Source organism: Gorilla gorilla, chromosome 13, assembly GCF_029281585.2.
Source record: "Gorilla gorilla gorilla isolate KB3781 chromosome 13, NHGRI_mGorGor1-v2.1_pri, whole genome shotgun sequence".
Taxonomy (NCBI): domain Eukaryota; kingdom Metazoa; phylum Chordata; class Mammalia; order Primates; family Hominidae; genus Gorilla; species Gorilla gorilla.
The window spans coordinates 13142097-13165405 of record NC_073237.2 but is presented as its reverse complement, the minus strand read 5'-3'; the positions used below and the strand labels follow the sequence as shown (position 1 = coordinate 13165405).

The 23309-nt window shown below is 43.6% G+C and overlaps 1 protein-coding gene across 1 annotated transcript in view; it reads left to right on the top strand.

Moving 5' to 3' along the window:
- Positions 1-829: 829 nt before the first annotated feature.
- LOC129524656 (B melanoma antigen 3-like) overlaps positions 830-23309 on the top strand; it is a 50599-nt gene continuing 28119 nt past the window's right edge. Inside the window, exons 1-2 of the mRNA XM_055350934.1 lie at positions 830-889; positions 3479-3579. Coding sequence (XP_055206909.1) covers positions 830-889; positions 3479-3579 — 161 coding nt within the window. The remainder of the gene's footprint in view (positions 890-3478; positions 3580-23309) is intronic.

The following is a 23309-nucleotide window of genomic DNA, read 5'->3' as shown; positions in this document are numbered from 1 at the left end:
TAGTGACTAGGTACACTTGAATTCGAAGTAAATAGCACACACAAGAGATATGTCCAGCACGTGATTCTCACAGGCCTGATTTCACAGCGGTGCTGGAGGCAAACCTCGCAGCCTCCAGCCTGTGCAGACGGCATCATGACAAATTGTATAAATATGTGCAAATTGTCCAAATGATGTCATGTGTGCCCCAGCCTGCTCTCCGAGCGGGCAGAACGCTTCAGCGGAAGGTCAGGGCAGGCCTTGCTCTGAATTCAATTGAGGTAATTGCATTCAATTTGCTTAAATGTATCACAGAGAAAAGCCCTGTCTGTTGATCTCAATCGTATTAAGAAGTTTATTTTCCTCCGGGGCCGGACTCCACGGCCTCACGGAGAGGAAGCCTTCTCTCGGTTATGTCCTTCTTTCTCCTGCTTGATTCCAGGTCCTGGGGGCAGCCCTGGGAATGCCAGGGAGGGCCCCCCGCCCCCGCCACAAGAAATACCTTATGGCTCTCTCCCTAGCCACCTGCAGGTCTCGGAATGGCCGCAAATAAGCGTGAGGATTTCTGTGCTTAGGGAATAGTTTGCCAGCTCTTTGCAGGTGTGGTTTGACGACGCCAGTGAGTGAACAAAGCCTGAAGTTTCACCCCAAAAGATCGTTCTGTGGTTTGCCTACCATGATTCAACAGCCCAGGATCTGCTCGGCACAGACAACCTGAAGTGTAAAGAGGCTCCTGAGAGCCGGGTCCCACCTCGGCCCCAGACACCCCTCCTGCACCGACCCAGTGAGCCCCCAAAAGTCATCTCTACCAGAGGTTCTCCTCATTTCTGAGAAGAGGGAAGCAGGGCCCATGCGTTTTGAGGTTGCCTCTGGCTCCAACGCGGTGTCACGCAATGCCAGCCTCATGAGGGTGAGAGTCCTCTGAATGGCCCACGCTCTCCTGTGACAATGCCACTTGTCTGTGAAGGAGAAGGCCAAGCTGACTCGCACGCTGAGTGACCCAAGGATGGAGGGGGTCCCTGGGGTGGGTACCGCACCTCCCTCTTTGCAGACAAGGAGGGGGCGGCTCTGAGACCCATAGGGATGTACCTGAAATCATATCAATTATTTTTTCTGACCGGAGTGGAAGATTATTAAAAAATCAGTAACAGGAGGAATTTTTTTCCCGACCGTCTTTGGCTCCCTCTCTCGCCACCCTTTTTCTTCCTCCATCTACCCAAAAACATTTTCCCGCTGTCTTTTTGCAAAGCCTCTTCTCTACTCCTGCTCACCACGCTCTTTTAACCCATCTACCTCCCCAATTTTTCCCTGCCATCTTTTCACAAAGCCTTCCCCTCTTCCCGCTCGCCCTCTTCTTCCTCTATCCTGCTTGCCACCCTCTTTTTGCCCTCCATCTACCCCAAAGTATTTTCCCCATCGCCTTTTTCCCAGTCCTCTTTCCCCACTTCCTCTGGCCACACTTTCTATTCTCCTCCCGCTTGCCACCCTCCTTTCCCCCTCCATCTACCCAAACACTTTTTACCCACTGTCTTTTCTTTCTACACTTTCTTTTCTGCCTAACATCTTTTCGCAAAACCTTTTCTCTTTCCCGCTCGGCACCCTCTTTACCCTTCTCCCACTGGCCACCCTCTTTCCCCCCTCCATCTACCCAAAAGCTTCTCTCCTCACTGTCTTTTCGCAAAACCTTCTCTCCCTCCTGCTCGCCACTCTCTCTTCCCCCTCCCTCTCTGCAACCTCTTTTCTCCTCCCACTTGTCACCCTTTTCCTCCCTCCATCTACTCAAAATCTTTTTACCCACAGTCTTCTTTCCCTTTCTTCTCTCCCCACCATATTTTTGCAAACCTTCTCTCCTTCCTGCTCATCCCCGTTCCCCCCTCACAACCCTCTCTTACCCCCTTCCATCTACCCAAAAACTTTTTCCCCACCATCTTTCTGTGAAACATTCTCTCCCTCCTGTTCACCACCCTGTTTTTCCCCCTCCATCTACCCCCCAATTTTTTTTTCCCAACATCTTTTCCTCACCGTCTCTATGCAATGCCTTCTCCGGCTCGCCATCCTTTTTTCCTTTTGACACTAACCACCCTCTTTACTCGAGGTCTAGGAGAAGGTGGGGACCGTGCCCAACGCTGGCGGCTGGAGCCTTGGCCACCTTGGCTCGCCTGGCTGCGGTTGGTGGTGGCGACGGAGACTGCATCTCTGTTAGAGTAGTAGAAAGGTGGCAGGGTAGGTGCGCTCTCTGCGGCCGCACTGCCCGCTTGCGGGGTGGTGGGGGAGCGGGTTTGGTGTGCTTTTGGAGCTGCACTGCCTGCCGCGGGGGGCTGGTGGGTGGCACTATCAGGTGTTGAATTGCTGGCAGTGGGGCAGGTTTGCTGCGCTATCAGAGTCTACACTGCCTAAGGTGGCGGGGGGTTGGAGGCAGGTTGTGTGTGCCGTCGTGCACTGCCAGCGGCGGGTGGTGGGGTGTTAGGGGCATTATTAGCTGCTACACTGGCCGATGCAGGGGGCGGGTTGGGTGAGCTATCGTGAGCTACAATGTCAGCAACAATGCCAACTGGCAGGCAGTCGGGGGTGCTTTAGGGGAGTTGTGAAATGTTGCATTGTCCGTGGGGGAAAGGGGAAGGTGGGGTCGGGGGGTTAGTTGGGTGCACTACCCCGGGCGTTCACTGCCCGCGACAGGAGCAGACTGGGGGCGCTATCTGGGGCTATACTGCTTGTGGTCCGGGTGGGGGGCGGGTTTAATGGGGTGCTATTTGGTGCTGCAACACCCGTGGCAGGGATGGGTTGTGGACACTATCGAGTGTTAAACTGCCAGGAGCAGAGGGGTCGTTTGGGGGCGCTATCAGGGTTACACTGCCTGCAGCAGTCTCTGGGTGTGTTGTGGGCACAATCCGGGGGCTAAGCTTGTGGTGGAGGGGGCAGGTTAGGGGCGCTATGGGGGGAAGCTGTACTGCTGCTTCCAGCGGCAGGTTGTGGAGGTGGCCACGACAGTGGTGGCCTCTGAGGAAGGGGCCCTTCTCCTCTTCCCGGACTCAAGGCTCTAGAGGGTGAACAACTTCTGCTCATTTTGGAGCGCGGAGGGTGCACAGAGTTTTTGCGGCAATCCTCTGACCACTGCAGGGCCCTCACACCCACCATGGTTACCCGGCCCTTGCCCTCTTGCTCTGTGTTGTGGGGACCATCTGGGAGCCCCAGGCATGGAGTAGTGGGCACCACGGGGGCTCAGGGTCCTGTGGGTGGAGGAGTCAGGAATGGGAACTGGTACTTGGATGGGGAGGACTGCCTGGGTCTGAGTTTCTGCTGTTCTTGCTCCCCAAGGAGCCGCGGACACTGTGGTGTCTCCAGTCCCCACCCCAGGTCAGGAGGCCAGCTTGGTCAAGGAGGAGAGGCTGGACTTTGGAGGGTGGGTGTGAGTGCCTTCGCTGAAACTGGTCCCAGCCACCCAGTGGGCAGCATGACAGGGTGAGGCTCTAACACTGCCACTTTCTGCACCCTATTGTAGGTTTTTCTGGCATTGTCTGCCCAGCTGCTCCAAGCCAGGCTGATGAAGGAGGAGTCCCCTGTGGTGAGCTGGAGGTTGGAGCCTGAAGATGGCACAGCTCTGTGATTCATCTCCTGTGGTTGTGGCGGCCACGGTGATGGAGACGGCAGCTCAACAGGAGTGGTAGGAGGGTACCCGTGGAGGCCAAGTGGTAGGAGCCTTGGAGGGTGGGCAGGTGCATGGAGGGTGACAGCAGCGCTGATTCCTTTGGCGTCGGTGCTAATGGTGGCAGCAGCAGCAAGTCTAGGGGCCAGGAAGGAGAAGTAGGAGAGCTTTGGGTCCCGGCCCGGCCTGGGGTGGGTAAGAAGCTGCTGGTTCTGTACTGCAGGCCTCAGTGACAGTGGTGGAGGTGCAGCCAGGGCAAGGAGGAGTCCTCCCCCTTCTCCTGTGGTCTCTGGTCTCTGGACGGTGCCCTCCTTCTGCTGGCATCTGAGCCAGGTGTGAGTGGCAGCATTGTTTCATTCTTAACAGAATTTAGGGGCTTGCTATTTGTGTATCTTTTTGTTTTTGGTTGTGATAACCCTTAAGGGACAAAAGGCTTCTTTGGCTGGGTTTTGGTGTGGTGGGATCCCCCCATGTAAGACACAGGGTGCTTTCCTGGCAAGCTGTGTGTTGGAGGGAGTTCACCAAGGGGAAGAAAGGGAACCTCTCAGGAAGGTGGCTGCTGTGGCAGGTCCCCTGCCTCTGAGCACCCTTTGGGACACCTAGTTTCCCCTGTAGAAGAGGGGAGGCTTAGACCGGTATCACTTGTATCATCATAGAGGCATCCTGGCTGGGCCAGTTGATTTGACCTTCCCACTTCTTCAGCCCACCTGCCCATGGTGTCACCTGGGGAAAGTGGAACCTCAGGCCACAGGGGCAGAGGCTTCTCCGGCAGACTGATTGCTATAGCAGATTCTGTTCTGCCTGCTGCTCAGGAGGGCTTCTATGGCCACTGATCACTGCAATCTCCACCTCCTGAGATCAAGCGGTTCTCCTGTCTTAGCCTCCCAAGTAGCTGGGATTACAGGTGCGCTACCATGGCCGGCTAATTTTTTGTTGTTGTTGTTTGTCTTTTTTTGAGATGAGTCTCGCTCGAGATGAGTCTCGCTCTGTTGCCCAGGCTGGAGTGCAGTGGCGTGATCTCGGCTCACTGCAAACTCCACCTCCTGGGTTCACGCCATTCTCCTGCCTCAGCCTCCCTCCCGAGTAGCTGGGACTACAGGCGCCTGCCACCATGCCCAGCTAATTTTTTGTATTTTTAATAGAGATGGGGTTTCACCGTGTTAGCCAAGATGGTCTTGATCTCCTGACCTCATGATCTGCCCACCTCAGCCTCCCAAAGTGCTGGGATTACAGGTGTGAGCCACCATGCCTGGCCTATGCCTGACTAATTTTTGTATTTTTAGTAGAATACTAAAAATACAGGGTTTCACCATGTTGGCCGGGCTGGTCTTGAACTCCTGACCTCAAGTGATCTCCTCTGCCTTGGCCTCCCAGAATGCTTGGATTACAGGCATGAGCCACCATGCCCAGCTCTGATCTCTTATTTTTATTAAAGTTTTGAAATGCCACTCCCTAAAAAGGCTGCATCAATTTGTAATGTCATTAGCAATGTGTGATAGGTCTAGTTTTATCAAACCTTTGTCAAGTATAATATACTAAAATCTTTATCTTAACAACTGAAAAAAAGTACTTTAGTTCTAAGTTTTTGCTTACTTGATTAGTAGGACAAACGAATATTTTACATTTCTTTTTCTTTTTTCTTTGAGACCTGAGTCTCACACTGTTGCCCAGGTTGGAGTGCCGTGGTGTGATCTTGGCTTACTGCAACCTTTGTGTCCCAGGTTCAAGCAATTCTCCTGCCTCAGCCTCCCCAGTAGCTGGGATTACAGGCACCCACCACCACGCCCAGCTAATTATTTGTATTTTTAGTAGAAATGGGGTTTCACTATGTTGGCCAGGCTAGTCTCGAGCACCTGATCTCATGATCCACCTGCCTTGGCCTCCCAAAGTGTTGGGATTACAGGCATGAGCCACCGCGTCAGCCTTTTTTTGAATTTTATTATTTGTGTTTCTTGTGAATTGTCCAGTCGTGTTTTGTCCGTAGTTCATTAGGGTGGGGGCATTCTAACTGTTTCATATTATTAATTTAGGCTTGTTGTATGACATACTTTAAGACATTTGCTCTAAGAATTTCACCTCATTTCATTGTATAGGTAATTATCTTTTGTGTAGTGAAAAGTCCCATTATTTCTTTTAGTTCCTTTAAGATTTTATTCAATTATTTATAGAAGTAGTAAGATAAATATTTGTAGATTAGGTAAACAAAGCATTCGAATTTTTGACTTTTGGAAAGTAAAAAACATTTGATTTAATGTCTATTTTTGTTCATTCCCATTTCTTATCTAATTAATAGAACACAGTACTGGGAGGAGGAACAAAAATTTAATCATGATATTGCTGTTTTTCATAATAATCTAGGACTAGTGATAAGTCCTCTCTTTCATCAAGAAAATATTGAAGGCCGGATGCCATCACCTGTAATCCCAGCACTTCAGGAGGCTGAGGCAGGCTGATAGCTTGAGCTCAGGATTTCAAAATCAGTCTGGGCAAAATCGTGAGATCCCGTCTCTACAAAAAAATAAAAAATAAAAAATTAGCTGCATGTGGTATGCACCTGTTGCCCCAGCTGCTCGGGAGACTGAGGAGGGTGGATCACTTGAGCCTAGGAGATTGAGGCTGTAGTGAGCTGTGATCATGCCACTGCACTCTAGCCTGGTGGCAGAGCAAGACCCTGTCTCAAAAAGAAAAAAAAAAGAAAGAAAGTATTGAGAAGTTAACTTATTTCATTACCTTAATGAAAAATAGTTAAGGCCGGGTGCAGTGGGTCACACCTGCAATCCCAGCACTTTGGGATGCTGAGGTGGGTGGATCACCCTGAGGTCTAGAGTTTGAGATCAGCCTGACCAACATGGCGAAACCTCTTCTCTACTAAAAATACAAAAATGAGCCAGGCATTTTTCTGTTAAGTTGATCATCCTTTTTAAATGATTTGTAAATAATTTTTGCATGCTAAGAAAATAAGTATTTGTTATATAATTCTAGATTCTAAATATTTTGAAGCTGTAAATGAGGTTTTAAACTCTGAGATCAGTTTTCTAATTTTGAAATAAAGGGAATCTCCATTGAAATTTACAAGTAGGGGCTGGTGATTGCAGAGTCCAATGCATAATTTATAGTTTTTCCTATTCTGGGTGCAGTTGTCATTTTAACCTGAATGCCAGGTAGTTATCTATATAAAACTATCTTTTCTGAGTTATAGAGGTAGCATTGGGGTGGTGGAAAAAAAAACACCCTGTGCGTCTATATGTGCAGTTTTGCCAGAGGCAATTTTTATTTTTATTTATTTATTTATTTATTTATTTATTTATTTATTTATTTTTTGAGGTAGGATCTCACTCTGTTACCCAGGCTGGAGTGCAGTGATGCAATCATGGCTCCTTGCAGCCTCAACCTTCCTGGCTCAAGTGATCCTCCCTCTACTCAGCCTCCACAGTAGCTGGGACTACAAGTGCATACCACCACACCCGGCTAATGTTTAAATTTTTAGTAGAGACAAGATATCACTATGTTGCCCTTTCTTCCTTCACCAAAAAAAGCTGATAAACTGGCTTATTATATAACAAGGAATTCTCATTTTATTCTATTTATATTGTATTATTATTCTTTAATTTCAGTGATGCGAAGCAGTGTTTTTTGGAGGTTTTGAGTGTGAGCTTTCTCATCAGACACTGAAGAGTTTTTGAGCCTTAACTCCATTACTTAATTAGCTGTGTGACCCAGACCACTTCATTGTACAGCTCTGTTCTTGTGCTGGGGAGGGCATTCACACAAAATACAATGAAATTGTGCTTCCTGGTGGTTCTGATGTGGCTTTAGGCAAGTTCATTAAACACTGCGCTTTCAATAAGATAATGCATGTGGAATGCTGAGTACAGTGCCTTTAAGGCACTTAACGGGATATGAGAACAGTTCCATAGCCCTTCATTTTTACTTTTGATTAAGAGTTGTTTACTAATAACTAACTGGGTGAGTTATAAATGGGGAAGTAGGGTCACTGTGAAGTGGCTATGAAATAGCATAGAGGATATATATAAAAAGGTGTATTTTTACTACATATTTTCAAACTACATATTTCATTTTAGTTTGGAGAACTTTACTGAAGAATAAAGAAGTAGTAGTATGTGAGTTTGGATCATTTCTATGGTTAGGTGGTGGCTGCACTAAGGCCTTTCCAATTCTTAGTCCTGTGAGAGGTAGATAGGGTTGTGGGGGGTAGGGGAGAACAGATAAATGAGATACATTTATATTTTTTTGCATGGTAACTTATAAGGCATTGTCAAGAGAGGGAATTCATTGGAGGCAAAGAAAAATATAAAACATAGTGTATATAGGGCTTTGTAGCATCCGTGGTTTCAGGCATTTATGGGAGCCAGGCAGGGGTGGGGTATGGGGTTGAAATGTATTTCCTATGGATAAGCACAGGACTACTTTATATCACTTAATCCAAGACCCTCTTACTGGTGAGGAATCCAGCATTTAAATTTATGTATGCATATGATAAAGCTAGAGTTTTTCCAGATCTGAGGCTCAAAGCTCTTTGTATTTTCATTTATACTCCAGCTCTTTTGAGGAGCTTTAAAGTCTATTTACAAAGACAGGAAAAACAAGAACGGACATAGTGGCTCACGCCTGTAATCCCAGCACTTTGGGAGGCTGAGGCCGAGACCAGCCTGGTGAATATAGTGAAACCCCGTTATCTACTAAAAATACAAAAATTAGCCCGGTGTGGTGGTGTGTGCCTGTAATCCCAGCTACTCAGGAGGCTGAGGTAGGAGAATTGCTTGAACCTGGGAGGCAGAGGTTGCAGTGAGCTGTGCCACTGCACTCCAGCCTGTGTGCCAGAGACTCTGTGTCAAAAAAAAAAAAAAAAAAAAAAAAAAGGCCGGGCACGCGGTAGCTCATGTCTGTAATCTCATTGCTTTGGGAGGCCAAGGCAGGCAGATTACCTAAGGTCAGGAGTTTGAGACCAGCCTGTTCAACATGGCAAAACCCTGTCTCTACTAAAAATACAAAAATTAGCTAGGCGTGGTGGCAGGCATCATAATCTCAGCTACTCGGGAGGCTGAGGCGGGAGAATGGCTTGCACCAGGGAGGCGGAGGTTGCAGTGAGCTGAGATGGCACCCGTCAGCGCACTTCAGCCTGGGTGACAGAGCGAGACTCTGTCTCAAAAACAAAAAGCAAACAAAAAACAAACAATAACAAAAATCCTAGGAAAAACATACATGCAACAGAATGTTAAAGACGAGATTCTAAGGCTTTTTTTTTTTTTTTTTGGAGACAATCTCACTCTGTCGCCCAGGCTGGAGTGCAGTGGTGCGATCTTGGCTCACTGCAGCCTCCGCCTCCCTGGTTAAAGCAATTCTCTGCCTCAGCCTCCCAAGTAGCTGGGATTACAGGCGCCTGCCACCAATCCCGGCTAATTTTTGTAGTTTTAGTAGAGATGGGGTTTCACCATCTTAGCCAGGCTGGTCTTGAACTCCTGACCTCGTGATCCATCTGCCTTGGCCTCCCAAAGTGCTGGGATTACAGGCATGAGCCACTGCTCCTGGCAGAGATTCTACGTTTTTTGAGAATAGTGACTGTGTTTCTTGGGTCATGGCTCTATCTTATACATCTGGCACAGTGTGTGTGTGTAGCAGGTGTTTAATATTTGTTAAACACAAGTGGTCCTTAATATCAAACAGCATGGGATTTAAGACATGAACTTGGGTTTGAGTCTCAGCACTTTCACTTCTTAGTTGTATGACCTTGGCCATTTAATCCCTTTGATCTTGAATTTCCTTATCCGAAAAATAGGGGACGTACTAATTAACATCTATCGTGATGGGTTGTAGTGAAAATTAAATGATAATGTGTACAAAATACCTAACTTGATTGGATTTGTGGTACGCAGTAGCTATAAAGACCATTTTAACCCCAATATGAGAAGGATTCACTCATCACACTGTTGTATACTTCGTAGCTATTACTTCTTTAATCCCCAAGGACTTGTTTAAAAAAGTGTTCTTCAGTTTCTACTTCCCAGTTCCCTTGTGGAACTGGTAAAAATTTAAAATATCTTAACATAATATTTTATTTCAAATGATAAACAGTAAGGTAAAATGTGGTTTTTCTTGGACAACATATGGTAGAATGATGTCTGGAATATTTAGTTATGTCATTTAATACTTTTTTCCTTACCAGTTTTTAAAAAAATTATTTTATTTTAGGTTCGGGGGTACACATGCCGGTTCGTTACATGGCTAGATTATGTAATGCTGAGGTTTGGCCTGCTAGCGCAGCCATCATCCAAAGTGACCCTAGTACCCAATAAGTAGTTTTCACCTGTGTACCTCCTCTTCTACCTTCTCTTTTGGAATCTCTGGTCTATTACTTCCATCTTTATGTTCACATGTACTCATTGTTTAGCTCCCACTTAGAAATGAGACCATGTGGTATTTGATTTTCTGGTTCTGAGTTACTTCTTTTAGGATAAAGGATGAAAAAGAATGTAGCCTCCAGCTCCATCCGTGTTGCTGCGAAGGACATGATTCCATTCTTTTTTATGGCTGTATATTTTTACCTTTTTTGCAAGGGGGAGAGGATTTAAATATGGACCAGCATAATGAAGAAAATATCTGTAATCCCACTATTCACATAACCCCTGCTAGTTTAAAAAAAGTTCGTGTAGGCTGAGCATGGTGGCTCACACCTGTAATCCCAGCACTTTGGGAGTCCAAGGCTGGAGGATCACTTGAGCTTAAGAGTTTAAGACCAGCCTGAGTAACATAGTGAAACCTCATGTCTAAAAAAAATAAAAATTAGCCAGGTATGGTGGTGCATGCCTGTAGTCCCAGCTACTTGGGAGGATTGCTTGAGGCCAAGAGTTCGAGGCTGCAGTAAGCTGTGATTGTGCCACTGCACTCCACCAGGCGTTTAAAAAAAAAAGTAAATAATTAGAAAATTTAAATAGTGTAAACTAGAGGCCTCTCCTATTAGTTTGCTAGAGCTACCATAACAAAATACCACAAACTGAGTGACATAAGTGACACTATTTTTTTTTTTTTTTGAGACGAAGTCTCACTCTGTCGCCAGGCTGCACGATCTCGGCTCACTGCAGCCTCTGCCTCCCAGGTTCAAGTGATTCTCCTACCTCGGCCCCCTGAGTAGCTGGGACTTCCAGCCTCCAGAATTGAGAAATTTAATTTCTTTTAATTTTAAAAAATTAAGAGTGACACTCGGCCGGGTGCAGTGGCTCATGCCTATAATCCCAGCACTTTGGGAGGCTAAGGCAGGCAGATCACGAGGCCAGGAGATTTAGACTATCCTGGCTAACACGGTGAAACCCCGTCTTTACTAAAAATACAAAAAGTTGGTCAGGCGTGGTGGCTCATGCCTGCAATCCCAGCACTTTGGGAGTCCGAGGTAGGCGGATAACCTGAGGTTGGGAGTTTGAGACCAGTATGACCAACACGGAGAAACCCCGTCTCTACTAAAAATACAAAATTAGCTGTGCATGGTGGTGCGTGCCTGCAATCCCAGCTACTTGGGAGGCTGAGGCAGGAGAATCGCTTGAACCCGGGAGGCAGAGATTGCACTAACCCAGATCACGCCATTGCACTCCAGCCTGAGCAACAGGAGCAAAACTCCATCTCAGGGGAAAAAAAAAAGTCTAAGTAGTCCCAAAAACATAAAATTTGAGCCTCAAATAAGAACTGTTTTAAAATTTTAATATATTGTGTTTTTTCGCCATATAATCCCAGGTATTCTTCAGGTTAGAACTCAGTTTCACAAAAAAGGGTGTGCTTGAAAAACTTACCAAAATCTCCTGATTAGATACTTTTTTCATTTGTTTCTGTTTTTTTGAGACAGAGTCTCACTCTGTTGCCCAGGCTGGAGTGCGGTGGCACAATCTTGGCTTACTGCAACCTCAGCCTCCCGGGTTCAAGCGATTCTCTTGCCTCAGCCTCCCGAGTAGCTGGGACTACTGGCACACACCACCATGCCTGGCTAATTTTTGTATTTTTAGTAGAGACAGGGTTTCACCATGTCGACCATGCTGGTCTTGAACTCCTGACCTCAGGTGATCCACCCACCTTGGCCTTCCAAAGTGTTGGGATTACAGGCGTGATCCACCACGCCTGGCCACAACATACTTATTTAGCAGGTGTGGATATGTGTATTTACACAGACTTACTTGTAAATAGATGTATAAATGTATACCCATAATGAATGAAATTGATGAAATTATATATATTTATATATTCATTATAAGGGGTTACATTTTTCCCCCAGCCTAGAAAGCTTCACTACATAACATGATTATGTGGGAATTTGAGAGTTGGATCGCTTTGCATTACTGTAAATGATAGAGCTTTATTTTAAAGTACTTTTTATTCTAAAGGTATATGTGCTTTTCATAAATTCAAATTCTAACAAAAGGTATACATCACAAGTTCAGTTTTACTCCCCAGAGGTTATCACTGGAAACTTTTTTTGTATATTTTTCCAGATGTTTTTGGTTTGTAGATAAGACATGTATGTACTTAGAAAAAAAGTACAGACATAGGCATATATGTTCTTTGAAAACAAATGGAATTAGGCCGGGCACGGCGGCTCACACTTGTAATCCCAGCACTTTGGGAGGCCAAGGCGGGCGGATCATGAGGTCAGGAGATGGAGACCATCCTGGCTAACACGGTGAAACCCGGTCTCTACTTAAAAATACAAAAAATTAGCCGGGCATGGTGGTGGGCGCCTGTAGTCCCAGCTACTTGGGAGGCTGAGGCAGGAGAATGGCGTGAACCCGGGAGGCAGAGCTTGCAGCGAGCCGAGATGGCACCACTGCACTCCAGCCTGGGCCACAGAGCGAGACTCCGTCTCAAAAAAAAAAAAAAAAAAAAGGAACCACAAATGGAATTATACTATAAATACTGTTTTGTAACTTACTTTTTTTTGGCATACTAGTATATGTTACACATCTTTTCATAGGTATATCATTATTAATGTAGGTGCAGTTCAGTAATGATTGAAATGAAGTTTTCATTATATTCTATTTTTGAAAAATTACCAATAACTACATATATAACTGAAATCACATTATGTAACTGTCAGTATAAAGGAATGGCTCAGGTAAAACCCAATAGAAGTTGTATATTTAATATTTTTAATAATTTTTTTGATTAAGAAGTTAAAACTTGTACTACATGGCTATTAGGGTAAGGAAGTATGATCTCTTTAACGTACATGGTATTTTAAAAATATCTTATTCTGGTGTGTCTTCTTGATTGTAAAACCCCACTTAACATTTTGGGCTTCTATTTACATCTTTTTACTTTAAAGTAACACTATTCTGTGGTTATTCTTGTAGCATATTAAAGTGATATTTTAAGGAATACTTAACCAAATTCTATATAAAATGTATCTACTCTAAGTTAGAAATCTTGGTGCACTTACTGGTCTTATGATCTCAGAAGTCACTTAAGATCCTGAGCTCTGTATTAAGCCAGTGCTGGTTCAAGTTCTGGATCTACCATTGAATAATTGACCATGACTTCTTTATACTTCAGTTTCCCCAACTGTTGAATAGAAATAATGATTGTTGTGATGAGTCCATAAAAAATACAGTCTTACTGACTTTATGGTGGCCGAAATTTCAAGAGTAACACAGTAACAGTTAAGTCATACTGGGACCCAGGCTAATCTTTTCTCCGTTGCCCTAGGCATTGATGTCCACCTGGCAAATGAGGGTGAGAAGTGGTGAGGGATTGCATGGGAGGTTTGGGGACAAGGCCTGCGAGTAGTAAAGAGGCATCTTTCACTTTTGCCCACATTTCATTGTCCAGACCAGTCATGTGAAAGGGAAGCTGGGAAATGTAGTTTAGCCATATGCCAGGAGGAAAAGGAAACGCTTTGGTAAATAGACAGTTTTTGCCACCAGTGCTAAGCACAGTTCCTGGAAGATGGTTTTCAAGTCATTAAGCAAGTCACTTTTCACCTCTCCAGGTCCGTGTTTCTTTCTGTAAAGTGGGAAGGGGGATGATAATGAAAACTTCTATGAAGCACTGTTTTGGGAGAACTATATGTTATAACCATCTTAACTCACTTAATTCTTACAAAAGTCCTCTGAAGTAAAGACTATTATTGTCCTTTTTTTTTCTTTTTTAACAGCTGAGGAAGCTAAGGCTCAGAGTGAGTCATGGACACAGGATTTGAACCCAGGCAGTCTTTTCTGTAGGGTCTGTGCTTTTATTTATTTTTATTTTTATTAATTTTTTTTGAGATGGAGTCTCATTCTGTCGCCCGGGCTGGAGTGCAGTGGTGTGATCTCAGCTCACTGCAACCTCACCTCTCAGGTTCAAGCACTTCTCCTCCCTCAGCCTCCCAAGTAGCTGGGATTATAGGTGAGTGCTACCACGCCAGGCTAATTTTTGTATTTTTAGTAGAGTCGGGGTTTCACTGTGTTGGCCAGGCTGGTCTTGAACTCCTGACCTCAGGTGGTTCACCTGCCTCAGCCTCCCAAAGTGCTGGGATTACGGGCATGAGCCACTGCACCTGGCCTCAGGCATAATGTGATATCATTTATAAATATTAGAGAATGTAGTTCTAAAAAGTGAAGGCTTAAGAAAAACCTAATACCACCATCATACTTAAAAAAAAATGGACAGTTAAATCCATAATATCATCAAATATTCTATGTTCAGGTAAACATGTCTCAGTTTTTAAAAGTATTTGAAGAAGGCTTACATATTGCGATTAAGTCTCTTAATCTGTAGGTTACCGCCTTTCTTTTTATTCTCGCAATTTATTTGTTAAAGAAATGGGTTATTTGCCCTGTAGAGTTCCCGTAGTCAGGATTTTGCTGATTCCTGAGATTCAATACCAGGTTTATCCCTGATGTTTCTTTATTTTCTGTATTTCCAAATGAGTAGTTGGAACCAGAGGCTTGGTCAGAGTCAGGTTCAGTCTTATTTTACAAGACTGCTTCGTAGTTGTGGTGCATTCTTTCATCAGGAGTCACAAAATGTGATTTTCTCTTTTTGTGACACTAGCAACTGTTGGTGACTAATCCCTAGATCCTTTGATTCATTAAGGGTTGTAAAATGATAATGTTCTAGTTGTGTTACTCCTTCATTTTATTATCTGGAATACTGTTTTATAAAAAGAAAAGTTTCCATCACCTCTTACTTGGTTGCCCAGTGTAACTGTTCATATGGGAAAGGCAGAATAAATGTTTGCTTGTTTACCTTTCTTTACCAGTTTCCAGTGTAGTCAGTAGGTTCACTGTATTTTCCAGCTGTGATTAATAAATTTTTAAAATTATTATTTTTAATGTATCTGTTACTGTATAGGACAGTATCTGGAAATACCCAAAGACAAGATCTCTAAAGAAGTCATTGGCTAGTGGTGGATCAGTGCAGTGTGGTGGTGGTGGTGGTGGTGTTGGTGGTGATGGTGATGGTGATGGTGGTAGTGGTGATGGTGGTGGTGGTGGTGGTAGTGGTGGTGGTGGTAGTGGTAATGGTGATGGTGATGGTGGTGATGGTGGTGGTGGTGGTAGTGGTAGTGGTGGTGGTAGTGGTGGTGGTGGTGATGGTGATGATGGTGGTAGTGGTGATGGTGGTGGTAGTGGTGGTGATGGTGGTGGTGGTAGTGGTAATGGTGATGGTGGTGGTGGTGGTGGTAGTGGTGGTGATGGTGGTGGTGGTAGTGGTAGTGGTGATGGTGGTGGTGGTGGTACTGGTGGTGGTAGTGGTGGTGGTGGTAGTGGTAATGGTGATGGTGGTGGTGGTGGTAGTGGTGGTGTTATGCACATGGGGGATAATATAGCAGAGGCATTTAGCTTGAAATCAGGAAAGAGCTCTGGAGTTATCCTTGAGCTGTGTTTTGAAGGTTGAGTAGCAGTTTGTTATTGGAGGAGGTAGAGGTTACTTTTCAGGCAGAGGGAGCAGCATGTGCGAAGGCTCTGAGATGTGAGAGTTTGTTACTGAAGGAATTTGGTAGGGCTGGAAGCTCAGTGAGCTTCGTGCGAGAGAGTCAAGAAATGAGGCTTTAGAGGTAGTATGGGTTTTAAGTCATTGAAGGAATAGTTTTGATTTAACTCTGAAGGCCATGGAGAGACATTGAAAGGTTTTATCCAAGTGAATGGTGGAAGGAACAAACTGTGGAACCCTTCGGGCAGCACTGAGAAGAGCGACTCATGATGCCCCTTTTCTGAACTGCTTATACAGATTTGATTCTCATTCTTAGCATTACTCCTGATTCCTCCTTCGTCTACATGCACACGCACCTACACACACACACAAACACACACAGAGACACACGTCTGCCTCTCGGATCTCATTCTAGAGTCTTAGTTCTTGCTTTTTTCAGAATTTGGGCAACTAGCAAGGCTAGAAAGGAGGCCATCTGAAAAAGTGATTGGTGTTGAAAAGTTGCTGCTCCCGTCCTAGCAGCACAACTCTTGACGTCATAGTAATGGGAGTAACGACGATGATGAGTGTGGACAACTAATGAGCACTTAACTGTAGTACCAGGGACTATTCTCAGAATTCATTAGTGTGACAACCCTCTAAGGTAGGGTCTGTTATCCCCATTATACAGATGTGGCAGAAACGGCAGGGAGAAGTTAAGTGACTTGCTTAAGGTAATAAATATAGTAAGAAGCAGAGGTGGGATTGAATCTGAACAGTTTGCATCTAGAGTTCATGCTCATAACATTCTATTTATTGCCTTTCTTGTTTTATGACCCCTTTCTTATCCAAGTGTATGCTCTGTGCCCCGCACATACAAACTAGTTCCCATAACATGTGTAATATAATCCCTCCTTTCCCAGGGTTTCCCGGCTTCCTATCCTTCCCCTTAGCTTTCTGTCATCAGTTTTTCCTAGGATTTCTGGTTCAGCCTATGTCAAAGTGAGAGTCACCAACATAGTTGATGATAAATACTGTTTGATTACAGGAATGTAGGAAGATGTGCAAGCATTCTACTAAAAATGCTTTTCCCACAGATAGAGTAAACCAAGGTTGCTTAGGTTTTGTAAGACTGCCATTCAACTATAAATAGGCCTTATGTATGTTTACTAAATCAGAAAAAATTTAATATAGCTAAATTTTAAATAATCAACAACAGAAAATAAAAATATTTTGCCCCACCATCTTAAGGTTACAAAGACTTAGAGGTATATTATATTTACATGCATGCATACACACACACACACACACAAATTATACATAGATGTGTAGAAAATATAGAAAAGTAGAAAAATGTATACAAATATTTGAAATACATTATGTGGAATCATGTTTGTATTTTTTTAGCTTAGGAAAGAAAGCCATTAAAAGAGTTACATGTCAATAACCATGATACTATAGGATTTTAGTAGTTGCAGAGTATTACATTACTTAAATAAATGATTCACGGAATAGTCTTTTTTTATTGGACAAGGAATTTTCCCCTCCCCCTCAATCTTTGAGAGTTAGAAACAATGCAGAGATGAGTGTCTTTATAGTTAAACCTTTGTACATTTTATAATTTACTTATGATAAATTTTCAAGTTGAATTCCTAGGCCAAAGGGTATACAGATTTTAAAGACTTTCAATGTTGGCAGATATCACTGTAGGATAATTATACCAATTTATACTCTTACCAGTAATATATGAGTGTATATATTTACCTATTACTTGCCAGTTCTGGAAATTGTGAATTGAACAGAATCTTCCAAAAAGCACTGAAAATTGGCCTGGGAATGTAAATATCCTTTTCTTCCCCATTCAGCTTACTAATGAATCTATCATAATCTCAGCTGTCTGAATCTAAAAGAGAACCAGTAAAATTGAGATAACAAGTTTATTGCAAAATAAATGACCTGAAAGCCACAGGCATTGGGTGGGGTAGGAGAAGGGCAGATAGTGGTGACTGAGGTGACTCTGTGTTTGGGTTTTTGAAAAGATTGTAGATTTGAAGGATAAGGAGTTCAGAGAAGTAGAAAGGCAAATAGGGGCTGTTATAAATAAGGACAGTGGCATGAGCCAACGGGATTATCTCTCATATTTAAAGAACATGGCTAGATCTGGTTTCCCTATAAGTTGATTCCTTATTGTTATTCTGAGTTGAATGCACATCTTTTGTCTCAGTGAAGCCTGAATGGCTTTTGATGTCTCTGATCTGGAAAGGTTGTTTGTGTATCTCAGAATAAGTCATTTTGCTAAAAAAGGCTACTCCTGAGGGAGAGCAGTGGAAAAAAGAGTTGGAAAAGTGGATTGTAGCTAGTTGAAAAAAGGATTTGAATGTCAAGCTTTAGGAATTAGGTTCTTATTTGGTATGTTACAGGCAACCATATGGACTTTTGAGCAAGTGAAAAGTACAGTATTAATGGGTAGGGATAGCTTGGGAGGGAAGGAGACATGAACATTGAGCTTCAGAAAAACCAGTTAGTAAAATGTTTCAGATAATACATTGGTACTAGAAAAAGATCCATTGAAGTGTGAGGCATTCACATGGAAAGAACTGGCAGAATGTGGTAATTAAGTGCTATAAGGACCCCAAAATAAAAGGAGTAATCAAACATCACTCAAAGCTTTTAGCACAGTTTTTGAGAACAGTGTCAGAAGGAGAAGACAACTTTGTTCCTAAAAGTTATATTGTAAAATAAATGTAGCTTATACATTTTTGAAAGTGAAATCTCAGGATTCATGGTATCTTTACTTCTACTTGCCAAATTATTAAAATGGTGTTATATTTCTTAAGCTATTTTAAAGCCTCTATTGTAGAACAGAAATAGTAGAAAATGGAACTAATGTTTATTAACAGTTACTATGGAAGAGGGAATAGAAATGTGTTGCTCTTGAACAGGTTTATTCAACTTTGGCACTATTGACATTTTGGGCTAGCTAATTCCTTGTCACGGGCAGTATGTCCTGTGTGTAGGATGTTAAGCAGCATTCCTGGCCTCCACCCACTAGATATAGTAGCACACCCACGTCCCTCCCCTCCTCCCTGCCCCCGTGACAACCAAAAATGTCTTTAGACATTGCCAGATGTCCCTTGGGCAGCAAAAATTGCTCCCTCTCCCCAGTTAAGAGTCATTGTTCTAGAGTACAGAATCAGTACCACTAAATAAATGTTATTGGCGTGTTTAGAACAGTGCCTAGCACATGGCTGGTACTCAAATATTTGTTGAATAAATGAGTAGTCAGATTTTCATTGTGAATTAAAAACAGAACAAAACTTGATGACTGACCTTTCAAGTTGCTTTTACAAAAGAAATGTGATGTCCATTGAACATCTGTTTTAGATCTGATTTCCCAATCTGGATTATTAAAATGAGGAGGCTATTTTTTCCCAGTATATAAATGATTCTAATACTTTTTGCCGTAAAACGTTTGGAGTCTCTCTGCTAAATTATGTTCCAGTTTCTTAGCTTGGGATTCAAGTCATAAATATACTAGGTCTGTCTTACCTTTCAATGCTTTTATTTGTTCCCTTTTGAACATGACTGAATTTTACCTTTCTGTCTACCTGCCTGCCATTCTTGCTACCCCTCCTTCCTTTTTCCACTCTCATCTTTTTCCCATTTTCCAGTCTGTAAATCCTACCTATCCTTTTATTTTTTAAATTACATTATCTCATTCTGTTACTTAGGCAGGAGTGCGTTGGCACAATCATAGTTGACTGCAGCTTCGAATTTCTGGGCCCAAATGACCCTCCCATCTCAGCCTCCCAAGTAGCTGGGAATACAGGTGCACAATACTGTGCCCAGCTAGTTTTTTTTTTTTTTTTTTTTTTTGAGACAGAGTTTCACTCTTGTTGCCCAGGCTGGAGTGCAATGGTGTGATCTCGGCTCACTGCAACCTCTGCCTCCCGGGTTCAAGCGATTCTCCTGTCTCCGCCTCTCGAGTAGCTGGGATTACAGTCTCATGCCCCCATGCTCAGCTAATTTTTGTGTTTTTAGTAGAGGTGGGGTTTCATCATAGTGGTCAGGTTGGCCTTGAACTCCTGACCTCAGGTGATCTGCCTGCCTCGGCCTCCCAAAGTGCTGGGATTATAGGTGTGAGCCACTGTGCCCAGCTTAGTTTTTTTTTTTTTTTTTTTTTTTTTGAGATGGAGTCTCGCTCTGTTGCCCAGCCTGGAGTGAAGTGGTGTAGTGGTGTGATCTCAGCTCACTGCAACTTCTGCCTCCTGGGTTCAAGTGATTCTCCTGCCTCAGCCTCCCAAGTAGCTGGGACTACAGGCGCATGCTGCCACCCCTGGCTAAGTTTTTATATTTTAGTAGAGATGGGGTTTCACCTTGTTACCCAGCTGGTCTCGAATTCCTGAGCTCAGGCAATCCGCCTGCCTCGGCCTCCCAAAGTGCTAGGATTACAGGTGTGAGCCACCATGCCCAGCCATTCCTGGCTAGTTTTTGTAGATACTGGGGTCTCGCTGTGTTGCCTAGGCTGGTCTCGAACCCATGGGCTCAAGTGATCCTCCCATTACAGCCTCCCAAAGTGCTGGGATTACAGGCATGGGCCACTGTGCCCTGCCCTGTCCTCCTTTTTGAAGTCTCGCTCTCTCTGTCTTTACTTTTATACTTATTTTTTCTCTCTTATCATGTCTTTGCCCTTGTCTTTTTTGGAGTCTTACTCTGTCACACAGGCTGGATTGCAGTGGCACAGTTCTAGCTCACTGCAGCCTTGAACTCCTGGGGTCAAGTGATCCTCTAGCTCAAGTGATCCTCCTACTTCAGCCTCTGAGTAGCTGGGACTCTATGTGTGCACCACCACGCCTGGCTCCTTTGCCCATTTTTGTTTGTTTTTTGGAGACAGAGTCTTACTCTTGTCACCTAGGCTGGAGTGCAGTGGCATGATCTCGGCTCACTGCAACCTCCACTTTCTGGGTTCAGGCGATTGTCCTGCCTCAGCCTCCTGAGTAGCTGAGACTACAGGCGTGCACCACCATGCCTGGCCAATTTTTTTGTTTTTAGTAGAGACGGGATTTTGCCATGTTGGCCAGGCTGGTCTTGAACTCCTGACCTCAGGTGATACACCCGCGTTGGCCTCCGAAAGTGCTGGGATTATAGATAGGAGCCACCATGGCAGGCCTCCTTTGCCCATTTTGAAATTGAGTTGTTTTCTTTTCTTTTGATTAACAGGTTCCCCTCCCCCACCCACACACACAGTCTTGCTTGTTGCCCCAGGCTGGAGTGCAGTGGTGCGATCTTGGCTCACTGCACCCTCCGCCTTCTGTGTTCAAGCAATTCTCCTGCCTCAGCATCCTGAGTAGCTGGGATTACAGGTGCCTGCCACCATGCCTGGCTTATTTTTGTATATTTAGTAGAGATGAGGTTTCACCATGTTGACCAGGCTGGTCTTGAACTCCAGACCTGTGATCTTCCTGCCTTGGACTCTCACAGTGCTGGGAATACAGGCATGAGCCACTGGACCCTGGCCTTAACTACATATTTTTTACATCTGCACAGTGTTTTGGAAAAAAGTGGTTCAACTGAAAGAATGAAAAGTTGGGGGCAGAATTTGCTTTTAAAAAAAAAATTTAAAAAAGGGCATTGAAAAAAGTTTCAGTGGTGTTGGGAGGGCCTTGGAACAAGGAGTGAATGGAAGATGAGGGAGTGGAGGGAGGCCATGTATGGACTCTTTCTACAGACCAGTCTGTTGAAGGAGAGAGGGCTAACAGGAAATGAAGTGCAGGGGGAAGTTTTTTGAAGATGGGAGAAAGAGGACAACTTTTATATATTTCATTTCATTTGATGCCTTATAAATTTGTAAGGAAGATAGAGCTTGTATTATGTCAGTGAAGTTGAAAATAGAGTACAGAAAAATTAAGATACAGCACCCCCAAAACAGAGAACTTCTGACATAATACACGTTGGAAATATTTATTTCAGAGTGAAGAAAATATTGGAAGTTAGGCTTGTTAATTGGTCTGCATGGTTCATAATTACTCTTTCTTATTAACTATTTAAGGAACATGAGACCAGGAAGTTAAATACCCAAGTATATGCAGATGTATATCTAGAATTGGTACCAAAGTAAATACAGGCATACCTTGGAGATACTGTAGGTTCCATTATAGACTACCACAATAAAGTGAATATCACCATAAAGCAAGGCACACAAATATTTTGGTTTACCAGTGCATGTAAATATTATGTTTACATTCTACTGCAGTCTATTAAATGTTCAATAGCGTTATATTTAAAAAACCAATGTGCATACTTTAATTTAAAAATACTTTATTGCTAAAAAATGCTACTGATCATCTGAGCTTTCAGTAAATTGTAAGATTTCTTGCTGATAGAGGATGTTGGTGGCTGCTGACTGATCCCAGCAGTGATTGCTGAAGGTTGGGGTGCCTCTGGCAGTTTCTTACAATAAGACAACAATGAAGTTTGCTATATTGATTGCCTCTTTCTTTCATGAAAGATTTCTCTGTAGCACTTGATGCTGTTTGATAGCATTTTTTACCCAAAAGTAGAACTTTTTTTCAAAATTGGAGTCAGCTCAAACCCTGCCACTGCTTTAACAGCTAAGGTTATATAGTATTCTAAATCCTTTGTTGTCATTCAATAATTTCACAGCCTTTTCACCAGGAGTAGTTTCCATCTTTAAGAAACCACTTTCTTGGGTCATCTGTAAGGAACAACTCCTAATCTGTGCAAGTTTTATCATGAGATTGCAGCAATTCAGTCACATCTTCAGGCTCCACTTCTAATTCTCTTGCTGTTTCCACTACATCTGCAGTGACTTCCTCCACTTGAGTCTTGAACCTCTCAAAGTCATCCATGAGAGTTGGAATCAACTTCTTCCAAACACCTGTTCATGTTGATATTTTGACTTCCTCTCATGAATTATGAATGTTCTTAATGACATCTACGGTGGTGAAGCCTTTCCAGAAGGTTTTCAGTTTATTTTGCCCAAATCTACTACAGGAATCACTTTTTTTTTGGAGACGGAGTCTCGCTTTGTTGGCGTGGCTGGAGTGCAGTGGTGTGATCTTGGTTTACTGCAACCTCTGCCTCCCAGTTCAAGCAATTCTCCTGACTCAGCCCCCCGAGTACCTGGGACTACAGGTGCGTGCCACCACGCCTGGCTAATTTTTGTATTTTTACTAGAGATGGGGTTTTGCCATGTTGGCCAGGGTGTTCTCGAACTCCCAGCTTCAAGTGATCCTCCTGCCTTGGTGTCCCAGAGTGCTGGGATTACAGGCATGAGCCGACGTGCCTGGCTGAAATGTATTTCTTAAACACTAAGACTTAAAAATTGAAATTACTCATTGATGCATGGGCTGCAGGATAGATGTTGTATTGTACTGGCAGGCATGAAAGTAACATTCTTCTTTCTGAACATATCCATCAAAGCCCTCGAATGACCTGGTCCATTGTTAGTGAGTGCTAATATTTTGAAATGAATGTTTTTTCCTTAGCAGTAGGTCTTGACAGTGGACTGAAAATATTCAGTAAGCCAACCTCTAAACAGATGTGCTGTTATCCAGGCGACTGTTGTTCCATATGTAGACAGCAAGCAGATTAGATATAGCATAATTCTTAAGAGCTCTAGGACTTTTTGAGTGGCAAATGAACATTAGCTTCAATGTCAAGTTACCAGCTGCATTAGCCCCTAACAAGAGAGTCAGTTTTTTTTTATTTATTTATTTATTTATTTATTTATTTATTTATTTATTTATTTATTTATTTTTAAAAGAGACAAGAG